Source organism: Bubalus kerabau, chromosome 1 (assembly GCF_029407905.1).
Source record: "Bubalus kerabau isolate K-KA32 ecotype Philippines breed swamp buffalo chromosome 1, PCC_UOA_SB_1v2, whole genome shotgun sequence".
In the NCBI taxonomy this organism is placed as follows: Eukaryota; Metazoa; Chordata; class Mammalia; order Artiodactyla; family Bovidae; genus Bubalus; species Bubalus kerabau.
The window spans coordinates 218,961,997-218,987,853 of NC_073624.1; the positions used below are offsets into that span (position 1 = coordinate 218,961,997).

General features: G+C 38.1%; 1 protein-coding gene across 3 annotated transcripts in view; it reads left to right on the plus strand.

The window, feature by feature from the left end:
• CTNNA1 (catenin alpha 1) overlaps positions 1–25,857 on the plus strand; it is a 329,686-nt gene that overhangs the window by 175,087 nt on the left and 128,742 nt on the right. For all 3 annotated transcript variants that reach the window (XM_055554916.1, XM_055554907.1, XM_055554917.1), the window contains 2 exons: positions 1,028–1,134; positions 2,213–2,408. In XM_055554916.1, coding sequence (XP_055410891.1) covers positions 1,030–1,134; positions 2,213–2,408 — 301 coding nt within the window. In that variant the 5' untranslated portion in view covers positions 1,028–1,029. The remainder of the gene's footprint in view (positions 1–1,027; positions 1,135–2,212; positions 2,409–25,857) is intronic.

Consider the following 25,857-nt stretch of genomic DNA (forward strand, 5'->3'; position numbering starts at 1 on the left):
TTTTTTTTAAAGGCATTAGTACTTAATAGAAATAAAGACCTGGGCAGTGAGAATACTATTATTTGTTCCTAAATTTTGTTACTGTAGTTTTTTAAGAGCAGCACAGTATCCAATTTTGTGATTGGTTCTGTGATTTATTTATTTAGTGGTCTATTTTTTGAAATATAGATAGTTTCCAGATTTTAATGACTATATATAGTGCTTTTGTAAACATCATTGTACCCAGGTTTGTCCATGGACCTTCATTTTTCTTTTAGAGTGAAAATCAAGAGGTAAAAATTCATAAGAATGCACCCTTTTAAGATTTGTATTTCTATGAACAGGTTGTTTAGTGTTTACCTCATCTACATACCTCACCTGTTTTTCTGTTTAATCTTTGAGGCACTGCTTTTAGAAGCAAACACCAACTGCTTGGTATTATGGCTGAAGTCTTTTCCCTTAGTCTTAAGACCTCTGTCTAATAGAAGTTTACCTTGACAGTGATACAGTGATACTTGACTAGGTGTGACTTGAAATTTCTTCAGGCTGTGAGTGATAATAGCTGTAGGTACAGAAGACAGTAGATTGAAGTGTTAGGTTTTAATACAGTAAGATAAGATATTCTCTAAGAATCCATCAGAAAATGAAGTGAGGTTTACCTTTTAGATAATAGTGTGTTATAACCATTGCGGAATAAGACAAATCAGCGTCTTCTGTATTAGCCTTCTTTTCCTTGAGCTTTTCATCCCGATTCTAGGTTAGTATGAAAAAACTGGAGGTAGAAGTGCCTTGGTGCCAGAGAAGCCCAAGGGGAAAAGCTCATGATTTGGGAATGCCTTCTTGTAGTACCCATAATGTTTGTAAACTCAAAATCTTATGTGTAAGAGGTTGTAAGAGTTACTGGGCCCTCATGTGCAGGCGGGTAAAATTTCTTTCATCTTGTGGTGACTGTAACTTTCCTGGTGTAAAAAAGTCCTTGAGTAAGAGAAAATTTTTTATGTTTCATATGTGTGTTTGATATTTGCCTTACTGGCTGTTTCTCTTTCAGAAATGACTGCTGTCCACACAGGCAACATAAACTTCAAATGGGACCCCAAAAGTCTAGAGATCAGGACTCTGGCAGTTGAAAGACTGTTAGAGCCTCTTGTTACCCAGGTAAGAATCTGCAAACAAATACATAGTTGTTATAATATGGTTCCATAATAGTAGGCCTGGGTAATAAACACAGGGCACAGTTGTTTAGTTCAAAGCCTTAATTTGAGTGGTTGAGTTTAGGCTGATAGTAATGAGACAGTTTGGCTCCACTAATAATTAAATATTTATGTGTGGATTCATTTAGCCTTTTAGAAATATATTTGATGCCATTTTCTTCAGTCTTGATTGGCAGTAATAGGGGCTAGTGGTATGCAGTGCACACCACTTAATACTTAAAATTATTTCTAAGAAAGATAGGATATGGAACCTTGACTATTAAGTCTGTTCACCCTGCTTAATACACCTTTTGTTGTCCAGCATCAGTTAGAAGGTCATTTAATTTGAGAGCGTAGGTTTGGTATGTTCTGTTACAAATACAAATATCACAGTGTGATGACATTTCATTAAAGTGTTAGCAGCTTGCTGTGCACATGTAGCATTTTGGCACGTGTCTGTGTCTGTGTGTGAGTGTGAGGGAGACAGACATTGTACTCGAGCACAAAAATGAGAGGTAGTGGCATGGTTGTAGTCACCATCTGCAGTGATTTTGGAGCTCAAGAAAAGAAATATTTTAAATATAAATAAAGATATTTTAAATATAGATATAAAATATTTTAAAATTATAAATAAATTATTTTCTTGGGCTCCAAAATTCATTGTTAACGCCTTTCTAAACTTCTTGATGACATAATAGAAACATGTAATTTGTTTATTGTTAGTTTTTAATCTGTAAAATGAAGCTTAAAAGCCTAATGATCATGTTTGAGAAGTTAAAATATTCATTATAAATCTTAACTTACATATTGAGATAGCTAAATTATTTTGGAAACTAAATATGGTGTATCATTGCTGAATATTTTAAAATATGGAGAGAATTTTATCTTATTTGTTAATACTTACTAGACTCTCATAAATGTGATGTTTCATTTTACTATGAGTAATTTATTCTTGCTATCTGTAAAGATGTTACTCTTAGTGTTTTTTTTTTTCTTTTAATTTTAGTTGGCTACAGTTTAATTTTCAAAATTGAAACTTTTAGGTTACAACCTTGGTAAACACCAATAGCAAGGGGCCCTCTAATAAGAAGAGAGGTCGTTCTAAGAAGGCCCATGTTTTGGCTGCATCTGTTGAACAAGCAACTGAGAATTTCTTGGAGAAGGGGGATAAAATTGCAAAGGAGAGTCAGTTTCTCAAGGAGGAGCTCGTGGCTGCTGTAGAAGATGTTCGAAAACAAGGTAGGTCAATACCACTTTTTGTATGGGGAGAGCCAGGCTTTTTTAGAAAAATAATCCTTGAAGGTGACTTTGTGGTCAATATTTTCATTCTTATATATTGCCAGTTGCTCAAGTAACTACAAATATTCACTTATTGGAAATGTATTAAGTTGTACTGGCTTAAGCTTTAATCAGGAGTGATTAACGAACATCTTTTTTGGAGAAACTGAATCCAGTTCTCTCCAATGTTCTAAGTAATAGTTGTAGGAATGTTGTAACACAATTTGATGGGAAATATATGGGGCAGGCTATAGTTTTTCCTGTGGTCATGTATGGATGTGAGAGTTGGACTGTGAAGAAGGCTGAGCGCCAAAGAATTGATGCTTTTGAACTGTGGTGTTGGAGAAGACTCCTGAGAGTCCCTTGGACTGGAAGGAGATCCAACCAGTCCATTCTGAAGGAGATCAGCCTTGGGATTTCTTTGGAAGGAATGATGCTGAAGCTGAAACCCCAGTACTTTGGCCACCTTATGCAAAGAGTTGACTCATTGGAAAAGACTCTGATGCTGGGAGGGATTGGGGGCAGGAGGAGAAGGGGACGCCAGAGGATGAGATGGCTGGATGGCATCACTGACTCAATGGACGTGTCAAATTCATCCCTGTGACAGTACCCAAAAAGGGTAAGGCATTAAATGGAGATGCTATCTCCTATTGTTCTGAGTTTGTGAATAAATCTTTCTAATACTGAAAATGGTGAGATTACTTAAGTTGAATAATCCTAGCTGAGTGGATGTGTTAGTTTTCTCTGGCTGCCATAGTAAATGACTACTAATTTGGTAACTTAGAACAACAGAAATTTATTTTTTTGGTATTCTGGAGGCTAGATATCTGAAATCAAGGTGTCAGCAGGATTCATTCTTGGGGCCTTAGTTGAAGACTGTTCCATGTTCTTTCCTAGCTTCTGCTTGTTGCTGGCAGTCCTTGGTGTTCCTTGACAGGTAGACAGGTCCCTCCAGTATCTGGCTTTTTTTGTCACATAGTACTCTCCATGTATCTGTGTTGCCAAGTTCCCTCTTAAGAGGATGTTAGTCATTGAATTGGGGTCCACTCTAATCCAGGATGACCTCATCTTAATTTGGTTATATCTACAAGGACCCTGTATCTAAATAAAGCCACATTCACAGATTCTGGGAGGATCTCAATTTTGGAGGGAAACTGTTCAACCTGGCAGAGTGAATTTTGATTGAACTTAAAGTGATTTAATTGTCTGATTCAGGACCATTTTTGAGCTTTTTGCTGAGGAAATCAGGATGACTGTTATTTCTCTGCCCTCTGTGAGAAAGTTTTGCTTCCTTGGTCTTCTTACTTCCCCTAATGAAACTCACAGTATTAACAGGTGAATTTGGTCAAGTGCTTATGGGTCTACAGAGACATTTATTTTCAAAATACGTTGAATTGTAACAAATAACTTTTTCCCCCTACTATATATGTTCCTTGTTCCAGAAGTTACTCTGATACACATCTGTAGCAATTGTGATATAATACACCTTCCCACCTCCCAAGCACAGCCCCACCCCTCCCAATTGTGAATGCACATCTAAATTTCAGTTTCTGTTATTATTGTTTGTATCTGAGAAAATTTTTTATGTGGCACTGAATCATAAATGCTATCTGTTCCGGTACAACTTTGCAATTATTTTTGATCTGTTCATGATCTCGTCTCCATAATTTTCCTTCTCCTTGCGGGAAAACAAAACAGAACTAAAACTAAAGCAAATGTATAACTGCCTCCCATCACTGTTACTGTGTCAGATGTGAAAAACTGGAGTACTTTGCCTTTCTTCTGTTGGCTTACTTTTTTCTTTGGCGAATGTTAACAAATAGTGATACCGTCTCTCTCCTATGACAAATAGAACAAAATACATGGTATGATAATGGTTAAGCACAGATTCTTGAGTCAACCAAACCTTGTAGGTTATGTTGTTGAAGCTGTTTGCTCATCATTTGAAACCCTGAAGTGATGTTAATATATGAAGATTCTTTTAACACCTTTTCCTTAAAAAATGAGGCCTAACTTTGACTTTCTTGAATATGTGTTGTACTTAAAGACTCTTAGTTCTGTAAAGAAATAGAATGTGGTGTGGAAGTTACACTATCTACTTTCGAAGCAAAGTCCTAAGGAGAATGTTGTGTTTTCCTATCTCTTTCTCATGGATTATTGACTCCAGGGGAAGCTGGCTAGGTTATGAGGACACTCAGGAGGTCTTGTGGAGAGGAACTGATGTCTCTTGTACCAGTTTACCAAGCATGTAACCAAGCCACCTTAGAAGATATCTAACTACAGTTAAGTTTCAGATGATGGCAGCCCCAGCCAACCCTGAATTCCTGACCCACAGAAAACTTGGGGAGATAATAAATGTTTAAGATACTTACTTGGGGGTAATTTATTGGGCAGGAATATATAATTAATACAAAAACCTTTCCCAGGCCTGCTTTCAGCAATCCTGAGCACTTATGGAAAACTCTGACCTAACTGCTCTGAATTTTACTGGTATATAAAATGTAGAGTAATTAAAATTTATCAAGAACTCCATGGTGGATTGACTAATGAAGTAGAGTTCTTTGCATTTCAAGTCTGTTGCTTATCCACTGGAACATCTTTAAATTGCTGAAGGATGTATAAAAAGATGTTTTTGTTCTGAATCAGTGTGGGCTACTGTCATCCAGTACAAGTTGGCCAAGTAGTAAGGATTTTAGACCTTATTGGCGATAAGGTTTCTCTTAACACTATTGAGTTCAGCAGTTGTGTTGGGAAAGCAGCTATTCAGTGTAAAAACAAATGGGCATGGCTATATTCCAGTAAAACTTATTTATGAAAATGGTGGATTGGCTAGATTTGACCCACACAGGCCATAGTTAGCTGACCTCTAATCTAGGGTTAAAGGTGTGAGCTTACTGTCTTCGAATAAATAGTTGATTTATGTTCTTATTTATAATGCTTTTGAGCCAAAAATTGAACCTTCTATATCTTTTGAGCTTGTATAAGCTCTGTCTGTGCTCTTCTGTGCAATCATTAATAATCAGAGACTTGAATGTATGCAGTTTTTCAGCATAACTTAATTTTCTTTTTGTATTTGCCCCTGATTACATGAATAATAAACACAAACATTTGTGAGGACACTAAAACCTTATCATAACACTGTCAGTGGGTAAAACATACACATACATAAATGCAGGGTTGCTTTACCTCAAGACCAGGTGAGTCTCCTGTGGTGAATGGGAGCCAGTAAACAATTGCATGGCCTCCAAACCCCTGTGAAACAGGGGTTTTGTTGTACTGCTTGTCAGCCCACATTAGTTGTTAACTACCTGATATGGGCTGAAGCTTACATGTGTCTCTTAGAGATATGTTTTTTGGGGACCCTGCCCACCCTCACATTTCCCACTCTGATTAGGTCATTCTTACCTTTATACTTTTTCTTCCTAGCTCTTGGCACAGTGATAGTTACATAGCTAGTTATCTTCCCCTCTTAGGCTCTAGCAGCATAGGTTCTGTGATGGTCTGGCAATTGTTTTCTGTGGCAGCTATCATGGTGCCTGTCTATGATAGGCACTTAAATGTTTGAGGAAGGTAATTGACTATGTTCTCCAAGAAGTATGTGAGAAAAGGTGTTTCTTAAAAATTAAGATATTTTCGCCCCAGTGCCAAATGTAAGTACTGGGATACTGGTGGAGAATCTTACCTTTAAAAAAAAAAAAAGAGAGATAATTCACTACACAAATTCACCATTTTAAAATGTATACGATTCAGTGGTTTTCAGTATATTCACCGAGTTGTGCAGCTTCACCATTATTTAATTCCAGAACATTTTCACCACTCCCAAAATAAATCTCATACCCATTAGCAGCCTTTCCTTATACATACATACTTTAACAATACCTATGTGTTGCAAAGAGTATCTAAAAGTATTTCATGGATACTTGAATAGGGCTCTGATGAGAAAAAGAGGGCTCTTAACTGGTTAGGGGACATCCAAGAGGCAGAGATGGGAAAGCCTAATTGACACTTGTTTGAAAAGGGGGGAGACTTTTAAAAAGGAGGACCAGTGATGATAGTAATAAATAGGAAGTTAAGTGATGAGGAATGGTTTCTACTAGAACAGTGTTTTTTAATCCATTAGCTACAATTTACAGTAGATCTCAAAGGCCAAGAACAGAGACTTGCTGCTGCATCAGTAACTTCTTCCCTACAGCTCATGGGCATTTCTGGGTGAATGAGGGAGAAGGTCCCAAGAGTCTCAGGTGCACCTTTGTGTATTCTCATATTCTCACACGGCTTCTAAAGATACTCTTCTCAGCAAAGGGGTAGATGATTGGTGAGCTGTAGGTTCACAACAGTGGATTTCCTGGGGAGAAGCTTGTGTTAGGCCAGAGTGGGGAAAGGGTTGGGTGACCATGTGCGGTCTCTCGTGAAGAGAGACTGTTTTGGGGAATTCCCTGGAGGGTCATTGGTTAGGACTCTGTGCTTCCACTGTAGGGGGCCTGGGTTTGATTCCTGGTCAAGAAACTAGGATTGAGCATGTAGTGCAGAGTGGCCAAAATAATATTAAAAAAGGAGAGAGAGACTGTCTTCTAGCAGACAGGAGGCTGTTTTTACTGTTTTTTTTTTGTCTTGGAGCTTATAATCAGGACATATGGACATAAAAAATTAATAGCATGAGTAGCATGCAAAGAATGGAATGGAATAAGAACGTACGCACGGGATTAGAAAATCTTCCTGAAGGTGTACTGGATCTTGAAAGGTAAAAGAAGGGAGGGAGAAAAAGTCATTCAGATAAGAAAAGCAGCAGACAAAGCAAGATGTGCACAGGGAACAGTAAAGGCTCTGACTGGAGAGGAGTGCTGGGAGGAGAGGTTGGATACAAAAGAGCTTGGAGCTAGGTTTTAGAGGTGGCTTGGAATGCTAAGTGAAGAAGGGAGAACTATCAGGGAAATGATACCAAGTTAGAGAGTTCTGTGGCTGTAATAGGTCTCCCAGGTTCAGGTTCCCATATACTTAAATATATCTAGTGACACAGGATTCGCACCTCTGGAAGCAGCTTTTTCCAACATGGCTTTGTGTTTATTTTTAACGCCTTTTTCTTCTTAAATTAAACTGAAATATGTCTCCTTAACTTTGTTCCTGTTTTAAGAAGTTCTACCATCTGGATAACATGGACTATGAAAAGAAATGGTGTTTAGGGAAGATTAGTTTCTCAGGTGTGTACAGGAAGCCTTAAAGGGGTTGGGGGAGAGCCTGGAGGCTGGACTAACAGTCAGGAAACCACTGGGGTCGCGGGAGGTGAGATGGTGCTGTTAAGGAAGGGACTGCTGCGACAGATCATGGAAAGGGAGAATTGGCCAGTTGTCATGCAGTCATGCGGTTGCCAAGAGTTGGACACGACTTAGCAACTAAGCGCACGCACACAGGCATGCAGGTTTACTGCCAGCTTGGCCTGTATAGACGGCTGCTCTTTATAGATAAAGCTGAGGGACCTGGTATGTGAAAAATTAAAATATCTTCCTCAGACATTAATCACTTAGGGTATATATTGAGGCAGTGTGTGCTACTAAAAACTCCAGGTGAATTACCTAACATTAACATACTCTCATCAACTTAGAGCCACTCAGATTTTGCTGTGCAGTCTTCTGTCAAATGAAAAATTCTGTTACATTGTTTGCTTCAGTGTTTATTTACACTAATAAAAAGTTAAGTAACAGATTTTTTTTTTTAACTTTTAATTTTGATTAACAGGGAGTTGCAAATATAGTATAGAGTAGTCCAGTATACCATTTACCCAGTTTCCCTCAATGCTTACATTTTATGGAACTATAGTACTATATCAGCAGCAGGAAATTGACATTGGCACAGCAATTCTCTGGTTTTAACTTGTGAAGATTTGTACAGCCACCTCTGTAAACAAGATATACAACTATTCCATCACCACAAAGCTCTCCCTCTTGATACCTGTTATAGTCATACCCATGTTGCTTACATTCCCCATCATCCCTCACCCTTAGCATCTAATCTGTCTCCATCTCTAATTCTGTCATTTCAAGAATATTGTATAAATGGAATCATACAATGTATGATCTTTTGAGATTGGTTTTCCCCACTCCCCCCCCCCCCCCCAACACACACACACACACACACAACTCAACATGCTGCCCTTGAGAGCCCTCCAATGTAGCTTTTTAATTACAGGCAGGTATACTGTGAGTACTCCGTAATGTGGATGTAGCCTGTCTTTTCACCCTCTTAACAGATCTAAGTTTTAAATAGCATACTAAGTTTTTAATTTTGGTGAAGTCCAATTTATTGATTCCCCTCTCCCAGTGTATGGATCATGCTTTTGGTGTCATGTCTAAGAATTCTTTAACAAGCTTTATTTAGCTCATGAAGATTTTCTCCTATTTTCTTTTAGAAATTCTATGTTTTACTTTTAACTCGGGCTCATTTTGGATTATTTTTGTATAGCATGTGAGGTTTAGGTTGAGTTCTTTTTTCCTTTGTGAACATCTAGTTGTTCCAGTATCATTTGTTGAAAAGAATATTTCATTGAGTTGCTTTTGCACCCTGTTAGAAATCAGTCAGCTGGGGAAAAAAAATCAGTCAAGCTGTACTTGTGTGGGATTATTTCTGGGTTCTCTATTTTGTTCTATTATCTATGTGTCTATCCCTCAGCCAATGCTCACAGTCTTTATTGCTGTAGTTATGAGTCTCAAAATTGGGTTGAGTGATTTCTCCCTCTTTATTCTTTTTCTGAATTGTTTTAGCTATTCTAGTTTTTTCTTTTTGCTTTTCCACATAAATCTTAGATAATCTTGTCTATAGAAAATCTGGGATTTTGATAGGGATTACATTAAACTTTGGGGAGAGTCAACATTTTTACTCTGAGTCTTTTATGAACAAAATACATTTTCATCTATTTAGATCTTTTTAAAATTTCCTTCATTGGTGTTGAGCAGCATGTATATATACAATAAATATATCCTCTATATTTTGTTAGATTTACATTTTTGGGGGGTTATTATAGTCTTTTTTAGTTTTCTGTTTCTTTTTAATTCCTTGGCTACATATATGCATTTTATTTCTAGCTTATACCATTTTACTGTTTTCTTTTAAAAATTTTAAACTAATTACAGGCATTATTTTTATGATTTACTATAACCTTGGTATTTATAATCTTTAAAACTATATACTTTCTGTTGTATCATTTCCCTGTTATTGGACTTAGTTATTTTTATGTTTTTGATATAAAAATGCTGTTGTCAGTGAACCCTACACATACAATGTTTTCCCTTTAAAAAATTTGTATCTTTAAGATTCCTGGAGTAGGAATATAGGGGCACAGATCTTTTAAAAAAAACATTAAGAGTATATAAAGAAAGAAAGACTATAAAGAAAGCTGAGTGCTGAAGAATTGATGCTTTTGAACTGTGGTGTTGGAGTCTCTTGAGAGTCCCTTGGACTGCAAGGAGATCCAACCAGTCCATCCTGAAGGAAATCAGTCCTGAATATTCATTGGAAGGACTGATGCTGAAGCTCCAATACTTTGGCCACCTGATGCAAAGAGCTGACTCATTTGAAGAGACCCTGATGCTGGGAAAGATTGAAGCGGGGAGGATAAGGGGACGACAGAGGATGAGATGGTTGGATGGCATCACTGACATGATGGACATGAGTTTGAGTAGGTTCCGGGAGTTGGTGATGGACAGGGAAGCCTGGCGTGCTGCAGTCCATGGAGTCGGACTGCAAAGAGTCGGACACGACTGAGCAACTGAACTGAACTGAAGAGTATATATTTACATTATATATAGCAAAGTATACAGATTGGTGTACAGTTTGGAGGAGTTTCCAATATATGTGTACTCATCTAACCATTCAGAAAGTTTCCTCAGGGACTTAGATTTTAGGACTTCAAAATGTTCTAAATTGTTCTCTAGTAGGGCTTCCAGGTGGCACTAGTGGTAAAGAACGCACCTACCAATGCAGGAGACGTAACAGACACGGGTTCGATCCCTGGGTCGGGAAGATCCCCTGGAGGAGGCCATGGCAACCCACTCCAGTATTCTTGAATCCCATAGACAGAGGAGCCTGGTGGGCTACAGTTCATAGGGTCACAAAGAGTCAGACTCAACTGAAGCGACTTAGCACAGCCCAGCACATATGGGGTTATATCTGTCTATATTGCTTAATATTCATATAACCTCACCCATTACAAGATACAGAAACTCAACTCAAACTTGTTTAAACAAAAAGGGACTTTTGGGGTCTTTGTTGTTGTTGAGTTGCTAAATTGTGTCTGACTCTGCAACACCATGGACTGTAGCCCTCCAGGCTCCTCGTCCATGCAGTTTCCCAGGCAAGAATTCTGGAGTGGGTTGCCATTTCCTTCTCCAGGGGATCTTCTGACCCACGGATTGAACCTGTGTCTCCTGCTTGGCAGGTGGATTCTTTACCACTGAGCCACCTGGGAAATTCTTACAAGTTTTAGTTTGGCAATTCCAGGAGTAGATCCAGAGTTCAAGCATAGCCAGATGTGACTGACTGCAAGGATGCGTGACTTTCTTCATCAAATTTGTCTCCTTGTGTTTACCTCTATTTCCATATATACATATTGGATAAGATGCCCACCTCTAGTTGGAAGTGGTCGTACTAGTTTTTTCATCCCAGCAGATAAAACTTTTCTTAGTGTTTATATCTTAGTCATGGAGGGGACTGGTTAGCTTTGCTTTGGTCATGTTCAGCACTGAAACACTTCCTACTGCCAAAGGAGATTATTTAGCATGTTCACCCCAGGACACAAGGAATGTGGGAGCTCCCCGTTCTCCAAAGGAGCACAGCATATAATAGTAATATGATGTTTAATGAAAACAAATTATCCTTCTTGAAAAGTAATGGGATAGTCCATTAATATTTTTTGCTGTCTTTAGAGGTATAAAATGCTACTTTCTTTTTTAAAATTTGCATTATTTGCAGTAATTGATGTTGACCATTTCTTTGTGTTTATGAATATATCTGAAACATGATGGTGCTTGTGAGAGTCTCTAGGGCAGTGATAAGTATTTATAAATGATAGTGCTCCTTTGCAGATTTGTTGAATCCCTGTTATTTTTCTTATTGATTTGAATTCTGCCAGGTTTTCAAAAATTGAGATTTGGCTTATTGGCCCGGAGATGCTAATCTTCTAGGTTTCTCATCGCTAGTCTATTGGTATGCAGAGGTAGCATTAACTTGGAGTTGAGAATCAAGACGTGATTGTGTCTGTCTGTAGTGATTTTAATGGTGGGATCTGATTTATGGTAGTCCTTGAAAAGGTGGTTGAGTTCTGTTGAATAGAGCAAAGACTGCAGCTAAATCCATGGCTCTTACTGCCTCACAGATTATTTGTTTTGATTTTTGTTCCATGACTGCCTTGCTACTAAGGTCACCTCTCATGTATGTGTTATTATTCACATGGTGAACAACATGAAAATATCTAGATAATTCACTGTAATAATCCTCTCCAGTATTTGGAAATTTCTCTAATATTGGAAAAACATTTAATAGTAACACGTACATACCCCTTCTCTCTAAATGGATAGAAGGTGAAAATAAGTAAATTTTTTTACTAAATGTCTTTGTTCAGTAAACAGAAAGCAGACATTTTAATGTTTGGCTTATAGTTTTCCACCTTTTGTGTCTGTTTATGTCAGGCAGTATTTGTGTTAAGATTTTTTTGGAGACTTTTCCAGTTCTGGTTTTGGGATCATAATTCCTTTTCAGGTAGACTTTGATTATAATGCAAGCCCGTTATCCTTGAGTAGAGGAAGGACTTTAGCTTATGAGAACAGTCAGTGTTGTTCAGTACTTAGTTGCATTTGTTATAGGAACTGTCTTTTCTGTAGAACGTGTCTTGTCACTTAGAGCAAGAAAGCAGTGTTTATTGGTCTTCTAAAACAATAGTTAAAGCTGTTGAGTTTACCACCTTCTTGTGATTTAGCAGTTATAGTTCATTGGTGACTTGGACTTGTTGCACAAATGTCTTCTTAGCTTTTTTAAATCTTGAAAGTACAGAATTACTTGATAAAATTGTCTTTTAAGGACATTGTCATAAAGAAGGGATAGGCAGTGAGGGTTTTAAATTGATACTAAGAGACATTCTTTTATTTATCATAGTAATTATGTAGTGAAATTGAGGACAGAGAGGCCTTCTTCCTTGTTATGTGTGTGAATGATTTGTATAAAGGGAGAAAATGGTATATACATATGGAGAAATGTGTGTGCACCCACAGGTATATGTGTGTGATTGTACGTATGTGTGTGTGTATTTATTTTATTGTAAATCTTGGCAAAGCAGTTTTAGGGAAAATAATGATGTATTTTATCCCCGACAAAAGAATATTGAGCACAAGCTGTCAGGCTCTTGAGGCATAATTTTCTCCCTGGCAACTGACTAGAGTCAGATTGAAGGAGGTGAAAATTGGTCTCCTGTCCAGTGCAGATGTTGACAGCTTTAGACTGATGTACCCACATCTGATATAGGCAGCCTGCAAGATAGATGTTAAAAGGCAGATGTGATCAGGACAAAGCAGCTGTCAGTGACTGTTTCGAGTAGGATTTGAGAGGTAGACAGGAGACAGAGTGAAGTCTGGGCTTGCTAAGTTCATGATGTGAAGACTTGAAACATAGCTTCGAGGAGCTTTGTGTGGGTGTGTGAGAGAGACTGCATTTTAATTTGTCTGGTGCTGTTAGTGTGGTTTTATTCAGGTTGGAATCATGAGCTGGATCTTATACATGGGCTCTTTAATTTTTCACAGGAGAAAAATGACGAGTATTACTACCCTGGAATATTGAGTACGGGCTTCAAAAAGTGTTAATGATGCTATGGAAGAGCAATAGCAGAGAAACATTTAACATTTTGAAAAAGATTAAATTTAAGTTAATTAGGTTTCCAGATTAGTGTAATCACTTTCTTCATTAAACTTAACAAGAAATCTGCTGATTTTTCTCATACTCTTGCTTTAAGTTCTGCTTTCTCATTTGTTATCCTGTCTTTTCCCCTTGCTATCTCAGTAGATTTTTCATCCTGTTTTCACTGCTTATTTTTCTGGATGTCTCTTTGTGTGTGATCCTGTGATGGCTGTATCTGTTGTGTAAAGGGTTACCAATTCCTACCCTTCATATGTTCCTGAGGACTGTGATTAATTTAAAACTTGTTCATTATTGACCCCTGTTCCTCTACTCTATTTAATCCATTTTCTGTTGCTCTTCATTTAACTTGAGCAGGAAAAGCAAAATATAAATTACAAAAAATCATTAACTGGTTGTCATCCAGGTGTTTTATGTCTTAAAGTTATCTGTTTGACTTAAATGGTAAGCCTTTGAGGGTGAAGGCTGTATTTTCTTGCATTTGGGATGTGTCAGGGATGCTGTCCACCCCTGGATCACTGTTTTGTGTGAGCATGTGCTACTTTGCAGAGACTTGGGTTCCGGTGTAGCCATCTTGAGAGTGAGGAAAGGAGAATGAAGTTATTAAATTCTGATGTTTCCTGTCATTTTGAAATTGCTCCTCCCCTTTTTTAAAGTCTTGTTGCTGCTGCTGCTGCTACTGCTAAGTCGCTTCAGTCGTGTCCGCCTCTCTGGGACCCCAGAGACGGCAGCCCACCAGGCTCCCCCGTCCCTGGGATTCTCCAGGCAAGAACACTGGAGTGGGTTGCCATTTCCTTCTCCAATGCATGAAAGTGAAAAGTCAAAGTGAAGTCGCTCAGTCGTGTCCGACTGACTCTTAGCAACCCCATGGACTGCAGCCTACCAGGCTCCTCCGTCCATGGGATTTTCCAGGCAAGAGTACTGGAGTGGGTTGCTATTGCCTTCTCCAAAGTCTTGTTAAACTCACAAAAATAATAGTACTAACCAGGATAATAATACTTTTAAGATACAGTCGATAGATAACATTCCTGCCTTAATATATTTGTACAGTGTAGCTGAGGAAGTTAGGTACTGAATTTTTGACTTTGGCCTGACTTCAACCATGATATAGAAAAGTGGTTTCTACTAGTTAATTTCTTAAGAAAGTGATTCCAAGTTGAAATGCATGTTATGCATTTATTTGAATGTGTAATCAGGAAGTAAGTGCCTCTCTTTGGAGTGTTTTTGAATAGCAGCAGGGCACACTTGAATTAGTAAGGAAAATGAGAACATGAATATGTGTGGTACTCTATTTTAATTTTTTAAAAAAATCCATTCTGTCTAGTAGAAAAAGTAGAAATTCAAAACTCCTTTTCTTACCCACAGTGGATGGAGAAGGGTATAGTTTGAGAGTTTTTCTAGGTGTTCCCTGAACTGATTCAGATGGACTTATAGTATTTAAATAACATGATATTAAGTATTCTGGGTTGATTTTCTAAAGATAAACAGTTTTGTGGATTAAAAATGGCATCCCAGGAAAATGAAAAGAGACGCCATTAAAAATGTCATCTGTCAGAAATTCTTCGAATCATGGTCAGTTTTTCTATAACTCTGGAGTTGTCATTCAGGGCTCTGTGGTTTTTGCCGAATATCCCTCATTGATGAATGGAAAGGTGAAGGCGAAGAGGATTAAGTGTTTTATTCATGCTCATCTGAGTGTCATAGGGCGTGTGAATTATGCCAGATATATTCCACCATTTGGTTCCTTCCCATAAGTACTATGTTATAAAATCTGTTTTTCGTTGCAAGTGTACTGCCAGTTTGTCTTCATTGAAGAGCATGGAAGATGTCTTACTCTATTACCAGATCATGGAAAATGAATTTAAAAATTTTGAGGACTGGGGGGAAGGGATTGGGACAGGTTGGAAAATGCATGCTAGTCCTTGATTATCTTGAAGTTGGCAAATAATTTTATGAAGACTTGGTCCTATCAGTTTATTATTTTATAAAAAGAAAGTTGGTAGAATGATAACAAAGAAATAAAAACAGTTATCAGTTTTTGGTGAGATCCTTTAATCAGATAAATTTAGAAAATTTGGTATAAAGTAAGTTTTATCAGTGGAACTAAAGTGATAAAAAAGTAACTTTCAAGAATTAGGAATCCTGTGATAGGGAAGTTCTAGGATTTCAAATTTAGGGTTGGTTTTTTTTTTTTTTTTTGCTTTCTACTGTGTTAAAATGCTCATCTGTTAAGTACAGGGCTGTTTGTAACAGACTTAATTGTGATGTTGGTTGCTTGGGTTTTTTTTTTTCCTCTTCTTCCTCTGGATGCTCTGGGTAGAACTAAAAAATTCCTTTAGCAAAAGTTAATTTTCTCCCGTTAACATGTTTTGATAGAGCAAAAAAAGAACTAAAAATCAGTTATAGTTTTGTTGTTACCCATAGATGAAGTCAATGGTTAATATTTTAATCTAGACCCTTCCAGTTTAAAAAAAAAACAAAAACATTATTTGGCCTTAGTTGCAGTATGTGGGATCTAGTTCCCTGACCAGGGATCAAACCCGGGCCCCATGCATTGGGAGTGCGGAGTCTTAGCCACCAGACCACCGGGGAAGTCTGCATTTTTTTTGCCACTTAAATTATTTAGTTTTTTAATTGAAGGATAATTGCTTTATAGAATTTTGTGGTTTTCTGCCAAACATCTACAAGAATCAGCCATAGCTACACCCATGTCTTTGATGAATGTACTGACATGGGTAGAATTATGTTTTGCTTAATTTTACTTTTTTCCCTTAATGGATCCTGAACAACTTTCAGTATCTTTAAGTACTCTACTATAACATAAGTTTTAATGGCTGAATAATACCCTCTATGGAGTAATATGATTTAAGGAAGTTATTTTGAACCGGAAAACTAATGACTCCTCTTTAAATATTGTTATGACCAGAGTTTTAGTCAGTTTTCAGAAATTTAAAAGGAGTGTAATAAATAGGGCAGTTTTAAAGACTGAACATTGTTAACAAGGATAGTATGAGATATCTGAGAGGATGAAAAATTTTAGCCAGTTAAAATCATTTTGAAATGAAGAGATCAAAGTGACTTGAGCAAGTCATCCAGGAAATTAGTGGGAGAGGGGGAATTCCACATATGGTCATGAAATTGATCATGAAATGAATAAATAATTGGAACATCTTTAAGATGATAAATGGCTTTAAACTCTTCTCCTGGACACCTCTGTTGTTTTAACACTGAACTGTATTTGTTGGGCTTCAAAAGCATATTTGGGTGGATGTTTTAAAATACCTTTTTTTTTTTGGATCTGGCAGTTGATAAAATATGCTTTTATAAAATGTTCTGTTTAAGAAATGTCTATTAAGGTCTGTATAATAATTGAACTTGTCCTGCAGCAACTCAACAAAAAATAATGACAGTGAGATTGGGGCTGCAAATGGGCCCCCTCTTTATTTTACTCCTTGCTTTTCCATATTTTGGATAAGCTTCTCAAGATAGCTGATTTTACGAAGCTTTTATTTCATAATGTATGCTAATTTTCCTTTTTTGCACTGACACTAGTAGCCATGGGATTTTTTTTTATACTTCTAAAAAAAGAAATTTTGCATATAGGCTGTTTTGGAGTGTTTTAAGTTACTCTTTTTTAGGAAAACCTGAGTTTCATGTGTCACAAACATGAATTAAGGATATTTTACATTTTAAAATCATTTGAAGACTTTTTTCTTTAAAAATACATTCATTTTAGAAAGTTCAAAAAGAAAACCCACACAGAGTAGAAAATAATCACCCATCGTGCTATACAACCTGATGATAAACCACCTGTGTTAGTATTTTCATGTATGTTGAAACACCTCCCCCATCCCACCCTAATGATGTAAACACGTGATTTCTGTTCTTATTGTGCATACAGATTCTTGTATATCTGTGATTTAAGATAGAAATTTTAAAAAATTCTTTTTTTTTCATTAATAAAGATACCTGAAGTGGGTGGATTATGTAATTTACAGAAGATAAACCATGTTCCTTTGCTGGGCTGGCAGAGTTCTTTTTTTTCTGGACCTAAAGGTAGTAAAAGTTCTGGCCAAGGAACATATTAGAAGTATCCTTCAGTTCAGTGCAGTCCAGTCTCTTGGTCGTGTCCAACTCCTTGCGACCCCATGGACTGCAGCATGCCAGGCCTCCCTGTCCATCACCAACTCCCAGAGTTTACCCAAACCTTAGTATTGTTTTTAGGAGAAATATAACTGTATCTTTTGAGTCTCCTTGGATGTTTAGTGAAGTGAAGTCGCTCAGTCGTGTCTGACTCTTTGTGACCCCCATGGACTATAGCCTACCAGGCTCCTCCCTCCATGGGATTCTCCAGGCAAGAGTACTGGAGTAGGTTGCCATTGCCTTCTCCAGGGGATCTTCCCTGACCCAGGGATCGAACCCAGGTCTCCCGCATTCCAGGTAGAAGCTTAAACCTCTGAGCCACCAGGGAACCCCTTGGATGTTTATCCAATAGAAATATAACTTTATCTTTTGAGTCTCCTTGAGATGTTTCCATAGCTAAATTTCTGAGGACTTGGTATCCTCTGCTATGGCATTGTGATTGGAAGCCATTCTTATGGTATGGCATGGGCTTTTGGGGATGAGAAGTTGTAAATAGGATATATGAGGAAGATGACATATTTTTACAAACTTGGAGGAACTTCAGATTGGCTTAATTCCCGCCTTACCCCTCCCCTGGGGTCTCTCCCTCTCTTAATTCTAAAAATCAGATGGAGAAGCTAAAATACCCAGCCGTGCATGCATGCTAAGTCAGTTCAGTCATGTCCGACTCTGCGCAACCCCATGGACTGTAGCCCGCCAGGCTCCTCTGTCCATGGGGTTCTCAAGGCAAAGAATACTGGAGTGGGTTGCCATGCCCATCTCCAGGGGTATCTTCCCAACCCAAGGATTGAATCTGCATCTCTTACATCTCCTGCTTTGGCAGGCAGGTTCTTTACCACAAGTACCACCTGGGAAGCCCCCAGCAAGGGTAACTATAGCTTTGCTTGTAGTTATCACAAAAGGATCAGTTTTTACCACTTTCTGCACTATGGAGACTGGAGTGAAGGAGGCACCTCTTTTACTGCTTCATCACTACAAATTAAAAGTCAATTTTTCCTTCATCATTTAGGAAACTTGCTAACATGACCTTATTTCTGAAAATTAAGAAATGATTGATGTGAGAGCAATGACAGTGTTCTGAATAGTTTTAAGAATTGGAGAAGGTAGGTGGGAAAGTGGAAGGGGCACAGAAATAATTGTTGAGCTTTGTATTTATTACCTCATTTAATTTTCAAAACAGCCCAGTGGGGGTGGGAGATAGTATTCTGATTTTACAGAAGAGAAAACAGAGCTGAAGCAACCTGAAGTGAAGTCACCCAGTCATGTCCAACTCTTTGTGACTGAGAGAGTCATTTCCTAGGCAGGTTGATAGGGAGTCTAGGGGGGTCCCCAAGGAGAGAGGGGTCTGGAATTATCAAGGAAGAAGAAAGGACAAACTTTTTTCTTTCTCCACATTCCTTAGGATTATATAACAATAATGTATCCTGCCTAAGGACAGTCTTTGGATTAAACCTGCTGTTATCTTAAAATGTAAATTATGGGAGTAGGTCTGATGAGGTCTTTACAACCTCCAGACATTCTTTGGATTATATAACCTCATTGTTAACACTAGCAAGCGGGTACTCTTTCTGCCCCCTTCTGATGCCTATGTCAGAAGCTTTCTCTATCTCCTTTATACTTGAATGAAACTTTATTACACAAAAGCTCTGAGCGATCAAGCCTCATCTCTGGCCCCGGATTGAATTCTTCTCCTCGGGGGGCCAAGAATCCCGGTGTATTCGCGTGATTCAACAACAGCCTTTCATGACCCCATGGGCTATAGCCTATCAGGCTCCTCTGCCCGTGGGATTTTCCAGGCAAGAGTACTGGAGTGGGGTGCCATTGCCTTCTCCAGGGGATCTTCCCCTACCCAGGGATGGAACCTGGGTCTCCTGTATTGTGGGTAGATGCTTTATCCTCTAAGCCGCCAGGGAAGCAACCTGGGTTACCCCAAATAGCCAAGCTGGGATTCAGACCAAGTTCAAATATCTTGTTTGCTCTATGCCAGACAGTGTTAGGGGAGAAGTGTATATTCACTAACATAGCTACATCCTTTGTTTTAAAGGAGCAATATAATCTCTCATAATATCTCATGTTTCCTAGGCTTAAGTTAGAAAAAATAAGCCTTCTCTCTGTTTTTTTCTTTTCCTGTCTGTATGTGTGTGTCTGTTTCTCGTACACCCACACACACTTTTCTAGCCTGTCGTTTCCCCATAATTTTTTATAAGTTAAGATTGTTTTGGAGGGAATTTACTCAAGGTATTTGCTTCAGAAGGCCTTTATTTTGTCCTGTTCTAATGTAGAACTGTGGTTTTTAGTTTACTTTATTTACAGTTGCCCTTTGTTCTTGTTTTGAACTCCAGAGGAGCTTAACTTTTATCCCCAGCTTAGTTAGGGGGAAATGCCAGGGGATGGACTTGTTGACAGATCTGTTTTTACGGTTGATGGAACAGTAGTAGTGCGTTCTCTTAAGTTCCATGTCCATTATATCTTGGCTAATAAGAGAAGCCAAGTAGTAGGCTCTATAGACAATTGAGTCACGGGTAGAAGACCAGCTATATTCTCAACCTGTACTGCTGACTGTGAGCAGTCTGTCTCAGTTTTCCTAGTTTGCCTTTTTTGTGTACAGAAAGTGCATGTGGTAACTTTTACATGTCTGCATTGTAAACTAATTGACAGTTACATTTTATTGTTTTTAACTTATCAGCCATCAGTTCAGTCTCAAAGTATCATGTTCCTTTTATAGAGATAACCATTTAGCAGGAATTTGAGCCCCCTGCTGTAAAGCTAAAGAGATATTTTCATATTTGTTTATAGTTTTGTGAGTAGAAAAACGTGTATGTTTTAATGCATCATACAGTATGTTTCTCATGTATATTTTCATTCCTAATAACGTATGTTTAGCTATGAAGTTAAAGATTTGCCATTATGGTTGTGAGCTAAGAGAGATGAGGGTGGATGTGAATGTATTTTACTTTGATTCTTCCTTTCAGTTCCACTTACGTGTTATCTGACTTGATACTATTTTGGAATGATATCATGCTAGCTGTAGAGGCATGAAATTGTTTAAGAGGAACTTGGGTCGGAATGAGAATTTGGAAGGAGCGGGTTACAGTGCAAAAAGAAATTAGAGCTGGGAGTAAATTGGTGGATTATTACAGTGAGATTAAGTAATTAAAGTTAAATTTAAATTTTAAGACTTTATACTTGTCCATTTGAATGTAAGCTAATCATTAAATAGTTTTGATTCATTTAGACGGTCTGTAGCTTTAAGAATCTACTTTCAGTTGATCCTGTTTGGCTCACTCTGGGCCTTTAGTTCTTCCCACAGTTCTTTCATTTACCTCAGGTTAATTCCCTTTTTCATTTTCTATAGCAGCTGCTTCAGAGTTTCTTCCACTCACCTCAAACCCTCATTTCCATTTCCATCTTCAGTTTTTTAGGAGAGCTTCATTTACTGCCTCTGAGAAAACAGATTCTCTAGCAGTGCTGAACTTCATATTGCCAGGAAGCCTCTGCTTTCACTTCTTACCCAAGGGTACAAGAACTCCATGGCTCTCACTTCCTCCTGTGGTCCTGATTATGTGTGTTCCCTGATCTAGAATCTTCATTCTTTAATATGTGTCTTTAGTGCCATTTTGCATCCTTTCCCTGCTCAATCTGTCTGTAACTAATTCCAGTAGCAATAAAAAGGATAGTATGCGAGTGCAGGCACTGTTCTAACCCCTCTCCTAAACACTGGTTTCATATGCCTGGGAAGTTGATAGAGGCAGTTCTCACTTTCCATATATCCAGTATGCTCAGATTTGTTACCACAGTTTAGTATTACCAGTCCTCCAATAACATGGTTCAGATATTAGTGTATTAGCTGAGTGCTTGCATAAAGTACAGACTTTGCTGCTAACTGTGAAGTGTACAAATCGTTACATAAATAAAAGGTGTGCATCGAGATCACTGACGAATCATGTTCCTTCTTTCATGGTCTGTTAGTGATTGATCACTGCAGCTGTTCAGTTCATGCAGTGTGTAGTTGCATTGCCTCCTTGTATCTTGGTGATAAGCCCATATGAGGCATTTTATAAGAGAGCCTTGAAGGAGGGAATTTGCAAAGATGAAAGTGCAGCAAGGAAAGGAAAAGTAATAAATCCAAGTTACAGAAGGAATTTGCTGCCTGAGGAAATGTTGACAGTGCTGCTGTTTAAGAAAGTTTGGATACTCAGAGTAACTTTGTGAAGGCTAACTCTAAGTGAGATAAGTAGTTGTGATGAAAAGGATAATGATGTCCAAGAGGAAGTGATGTCATCAAAACTTTCGTATTAAAGGGACTCTTGGAGATAGTTCATGACTGTGAAAGTGCAAAGGATAAAATGTTTGAAACTGATCCAGACTTAGAAAGAAATAGGATAATTTGTGAAGTGAGAAAAAATGCTCACTCTGTATCATGTTGAAAAAGGTGATCATTTTTCAAAAACTGCTTTTGAGTAGTTTTCATACAAGGAAACATTTTAGTTCTCAGTGTTCATAATGTTTTAAGCTACATATTAAATAAAATAAATACTAGTTGTACTATTTTAGTTTCATTTCCCTGTATGTGTGTGTGTGTGTGTGTGTAAGGAATAGTAAGCTTTTAACTGTTTGAGAGAAAATTTTGAAGATCACAAGACAGTTGTGATTTTTCCCATTGGTAATTAAGATCATATTGCATTGTTTCAGTTTGTGTGATCATTTTTATAGACCTGCACTACTGTGCAAAGTGAGGGTCACCTGTATTATTTGTTACACAACTGTGGAAACTGATCTGGTAGTGGTGAAGCTACAGTTTCTGTCTGACTTGTAAATTCATGATCCTACTCTCTTCCATTCTACTGCTGATGCTGCTACTGCTAAGTCACTTCAGTTGTGTCCGACTCTGTGTGACCCCAGAGATGGCAGCCCACCGGGCTCCCCTGTCCCTGGGATTCTCCAGGCAAGAACACTGGAGTGGGTTGCCATTTCCTTCTCCACATTCTAATCCTGCACAAAATAAATTTTTTTGTTAATAGGCTGTTGATTTTTCTTCCTAGGAGCAAATCAGATTCTTGAAAGAACAGTTTTATTTCTAACTGGTTCTGTTACCCATTAGATCTGGCTTTTGTACCTCCCCCAGTCCCTCTTCCTCATTACCTCCACTGGCTTTCTTGGCCTTCCAAGATCATTTTAGAGTTCATCTACCCTAGGGTCTTTACTTGATGTTTCCTCTGCTTGGAATCTTGCCTTGAGACAGCCACATCCCTCCTGTGCTGCGTTTTTCAAGACTCCCCAAGTGTACCTTTTCATTGAGACCTTCCTAGAGCCCCATTTTAAATTGTATCTTATATCCCCCCTCTCTGTCCTTTCTTTTACTGCCCCTCCATAATTGATTTATTTATTATGTTTGTTATCATTCCCTCAAATTAAATTGTAGGCTCCCTAGAACCAGGAATTTTTGTCCGGTTAATTTCTATACCAAGTGTTTAGTGCCTGGCTCATAGCAGGCACTCAGTAAACACTTGCTGAAAAAAGGCAAGAACGCCCTTGAGGAACATTGTTGGACAGATTTAAATACTCAGGAAATGCAATGAAGATCTTTTCTCTGTCTTCTCATTGTGTTTTGCCTAATGGTAATAATTTCTACCAACCCTGTATTATCTCCCAGTGCAAGGTAATAAAGTAGGCCTTTTATATGTGTTATTAGTTGACCCTCACAGCAAGGTACTCTCTACATATTTCAAAGGAAGAAACAGGCTTTGGAGTTTAGTCACATAGCTGGTAAGTGGCAAAGTCAGACCTTAAGCTAACCTCTAACTCCACAGTGAGTACACTTTTAGGTCACTGCATTTAATACTCTTCTTTGTCTTTATTGAGTCATAATTCATATAGCACAAAATTCCCTCTTGTAAAGGATACAAATTCAGTGGTTTTTAAGTGTATTTACAAGGTTATAAAGGCCATCGCCACTATGTGATTCCAGAACATTTTCATTACCCTAGAAGGAAACCTCAAACCTATTAGCAGCTAGTAATCCTCAGTCTTTCTTTCTGCCCCAGCCCCTGGCAACAGTGATAGTTTCTGTCTCTATGGATTTACCTATTGTGAACATTTCATATAAGGGGAGTACTACAATATATGGCTTTTTGTGGCAGGCTTCTTTCACTTTGCATAATGCTTTGAGGGTTCATCTGTGTTGTAGCATGTATCAGTATTTTATTCCTTTTTATGGCTAAATATTTGATTGTGTAGATGCACCACATTTTCTTTATCTATTAGTTGATGAGTGTTTGGATTGTTTCCATATGTCAACTGTTAAGAATAGTGCTTCTGTAAACATTCATATATTTGTTTTTGTGTAGGCATTTGTTTTCATTTCTCTTGGGTATATACCTAGAAGCAGAATTGATGGATCACATGGTAATATATAGATAGCATCACTGACTCAGCGAACATGAATTTGAGTAAACTCTGAGAGATAGTGAAGGACAGGGAAGGCTGGCGTGCTGCAGTCCGTGGGGTTGCAAGGCGTTGGACATGACTTAGAAACTGAAGAACTATGGTAACTCTATATTTAACCTTTTGAGGAACTGCTGGTTTGTTTTCCAAAGTGGCTGTACTATTTTATATTCCCACCAGTGGGCTGTGAGAGTTCAAGTTTCCTGTATCCTCACGAACATTTATTGTTGTTTGTCTTTTTTAAAGATGGACAGAACTTAGCAACTAAACAGCAACAACAACAATTCTAGTAGATATGAAGTGAAATTCCGTGATTTTGACATGCTTTGCCCTTAGAGCAGTTGAGATTGAGTGTCTTTTCATGTGCTTATTAGCCATTTACGTATCTTCTTTGGAGAGATGTGGTATAATTCCCTTGCCTATTTTAATTAGTTAATTTATTTTTGGCCACACCACACAGCATGTGGGATCTTAGTTCCTCCACCAGTGGTTGAATCCATACCTCTTGCATTGGAAACTCGGAATCTTAATTACTGGACTGCCAGGGAAGTCCCCCTTTGCTTATTTTAAATAGGATTTTTTGTATTTTTATTGTTGATTTTTAAAGAGTACCTTTTTTGATATGCATTTTCCTTTTTTTAAAATGGTTTTTGGCTGTGCGGGGTCTTTGTTGCTGTGTGGGCTTTTCTGTAGTAGTGGTGAACTGGGGCTACTCTCGAGTTGCAGTGCGAGGGCTTCTCATTGCTTTGGCCTTTCGTTAAAGAGCATAGGCTCTAAGGCCCGTGGGCTTTAGTAGCTGTGGCTCCTGGGCTCTAGAGCACAAGCTCAATAGTTGTGGCACATGGGCTTAGTTGCTCTGTGGCCTGTGGGGTCTTCCTGGATCAGGGATTGAACCTGTCTCCTGCATTGGCAGGCAGATTCTTTACCACTGAGCACCAGGGAAACCCAAGACTTCTTTATGTCTTATTGGTACTTTGATCCTTATCAGCACCCCAGATTTTCTCCCATTCTGTGGGTCTTTTTATTTTCTTGAGCCTGTCCTTAAAAACACAAACATTTTACATTTTGATGATGTTCAGTTTGTGTCTTTTTTCTTCGTTGTTTGTACTTAATGTGTTATATCTAAGAAACTATTGCCTGATTGGAGGTCTTGAAGACATATCAATGTTTTCTTCTAAGTGTTTTAAAAATGTAGCTCTTAAATTTGGTTTTGATCTGTTTTGAAAGTATATGATATGAATTTGGGGGTCAGGCTTCATTTTGTTGTATGTGAATATTCAGTTGCCCTAGCACTATGTGTTAAAAATATTTTTTCCCCTTTATTGAATGGTCTTGGCAGCCTTGTTGAAAATTAGTTCATTGTATTTCTGAATTCTCAATTCTCTCCTGATGATCTACATGTATATATTTGACTTTGTTGACCACTTTCGTATGCAAATACTTCTTGATTTTGACAGTCTATCATCTTAGGTCTCCTTGTTTCTCTTGTCATAGAGTCTTCCTTCCCTTACTCCTAAATCCACAGTCTCAAGGACTCCAGTTTTTAAAAAAAAAAAATCTTCCCTGGTTCATGTGCACACGTTTAGTATGCTCTGGCTCTCTTTTCCATCTCAGGACAGGTATACCTTGAATTCTTTAAGTGATCTTCCATGCTTTCTTTTCCTTCACTCCTTTTTTTTTTTTTTGGTGGGAGTGCCATGCCAATGAGCTTGTGGAATTTTAGTTCTCTGTCAGGGATTGAACCCAGATCTTCGGCAGTGAAAATGCAGAGTTGTTACCACTGGATCGCCAGGGAATTCCCTCCCTCACTCTTAATAATCAAGGGTTTTCATATCATTTTACCCCAGCCTTTATAGTTTACTATTGCTCTTTCCTGGGCTCTTTCCCTGCCTCCCCAAATTTATTTATTTTTATTTGGCTGCTACAGGTC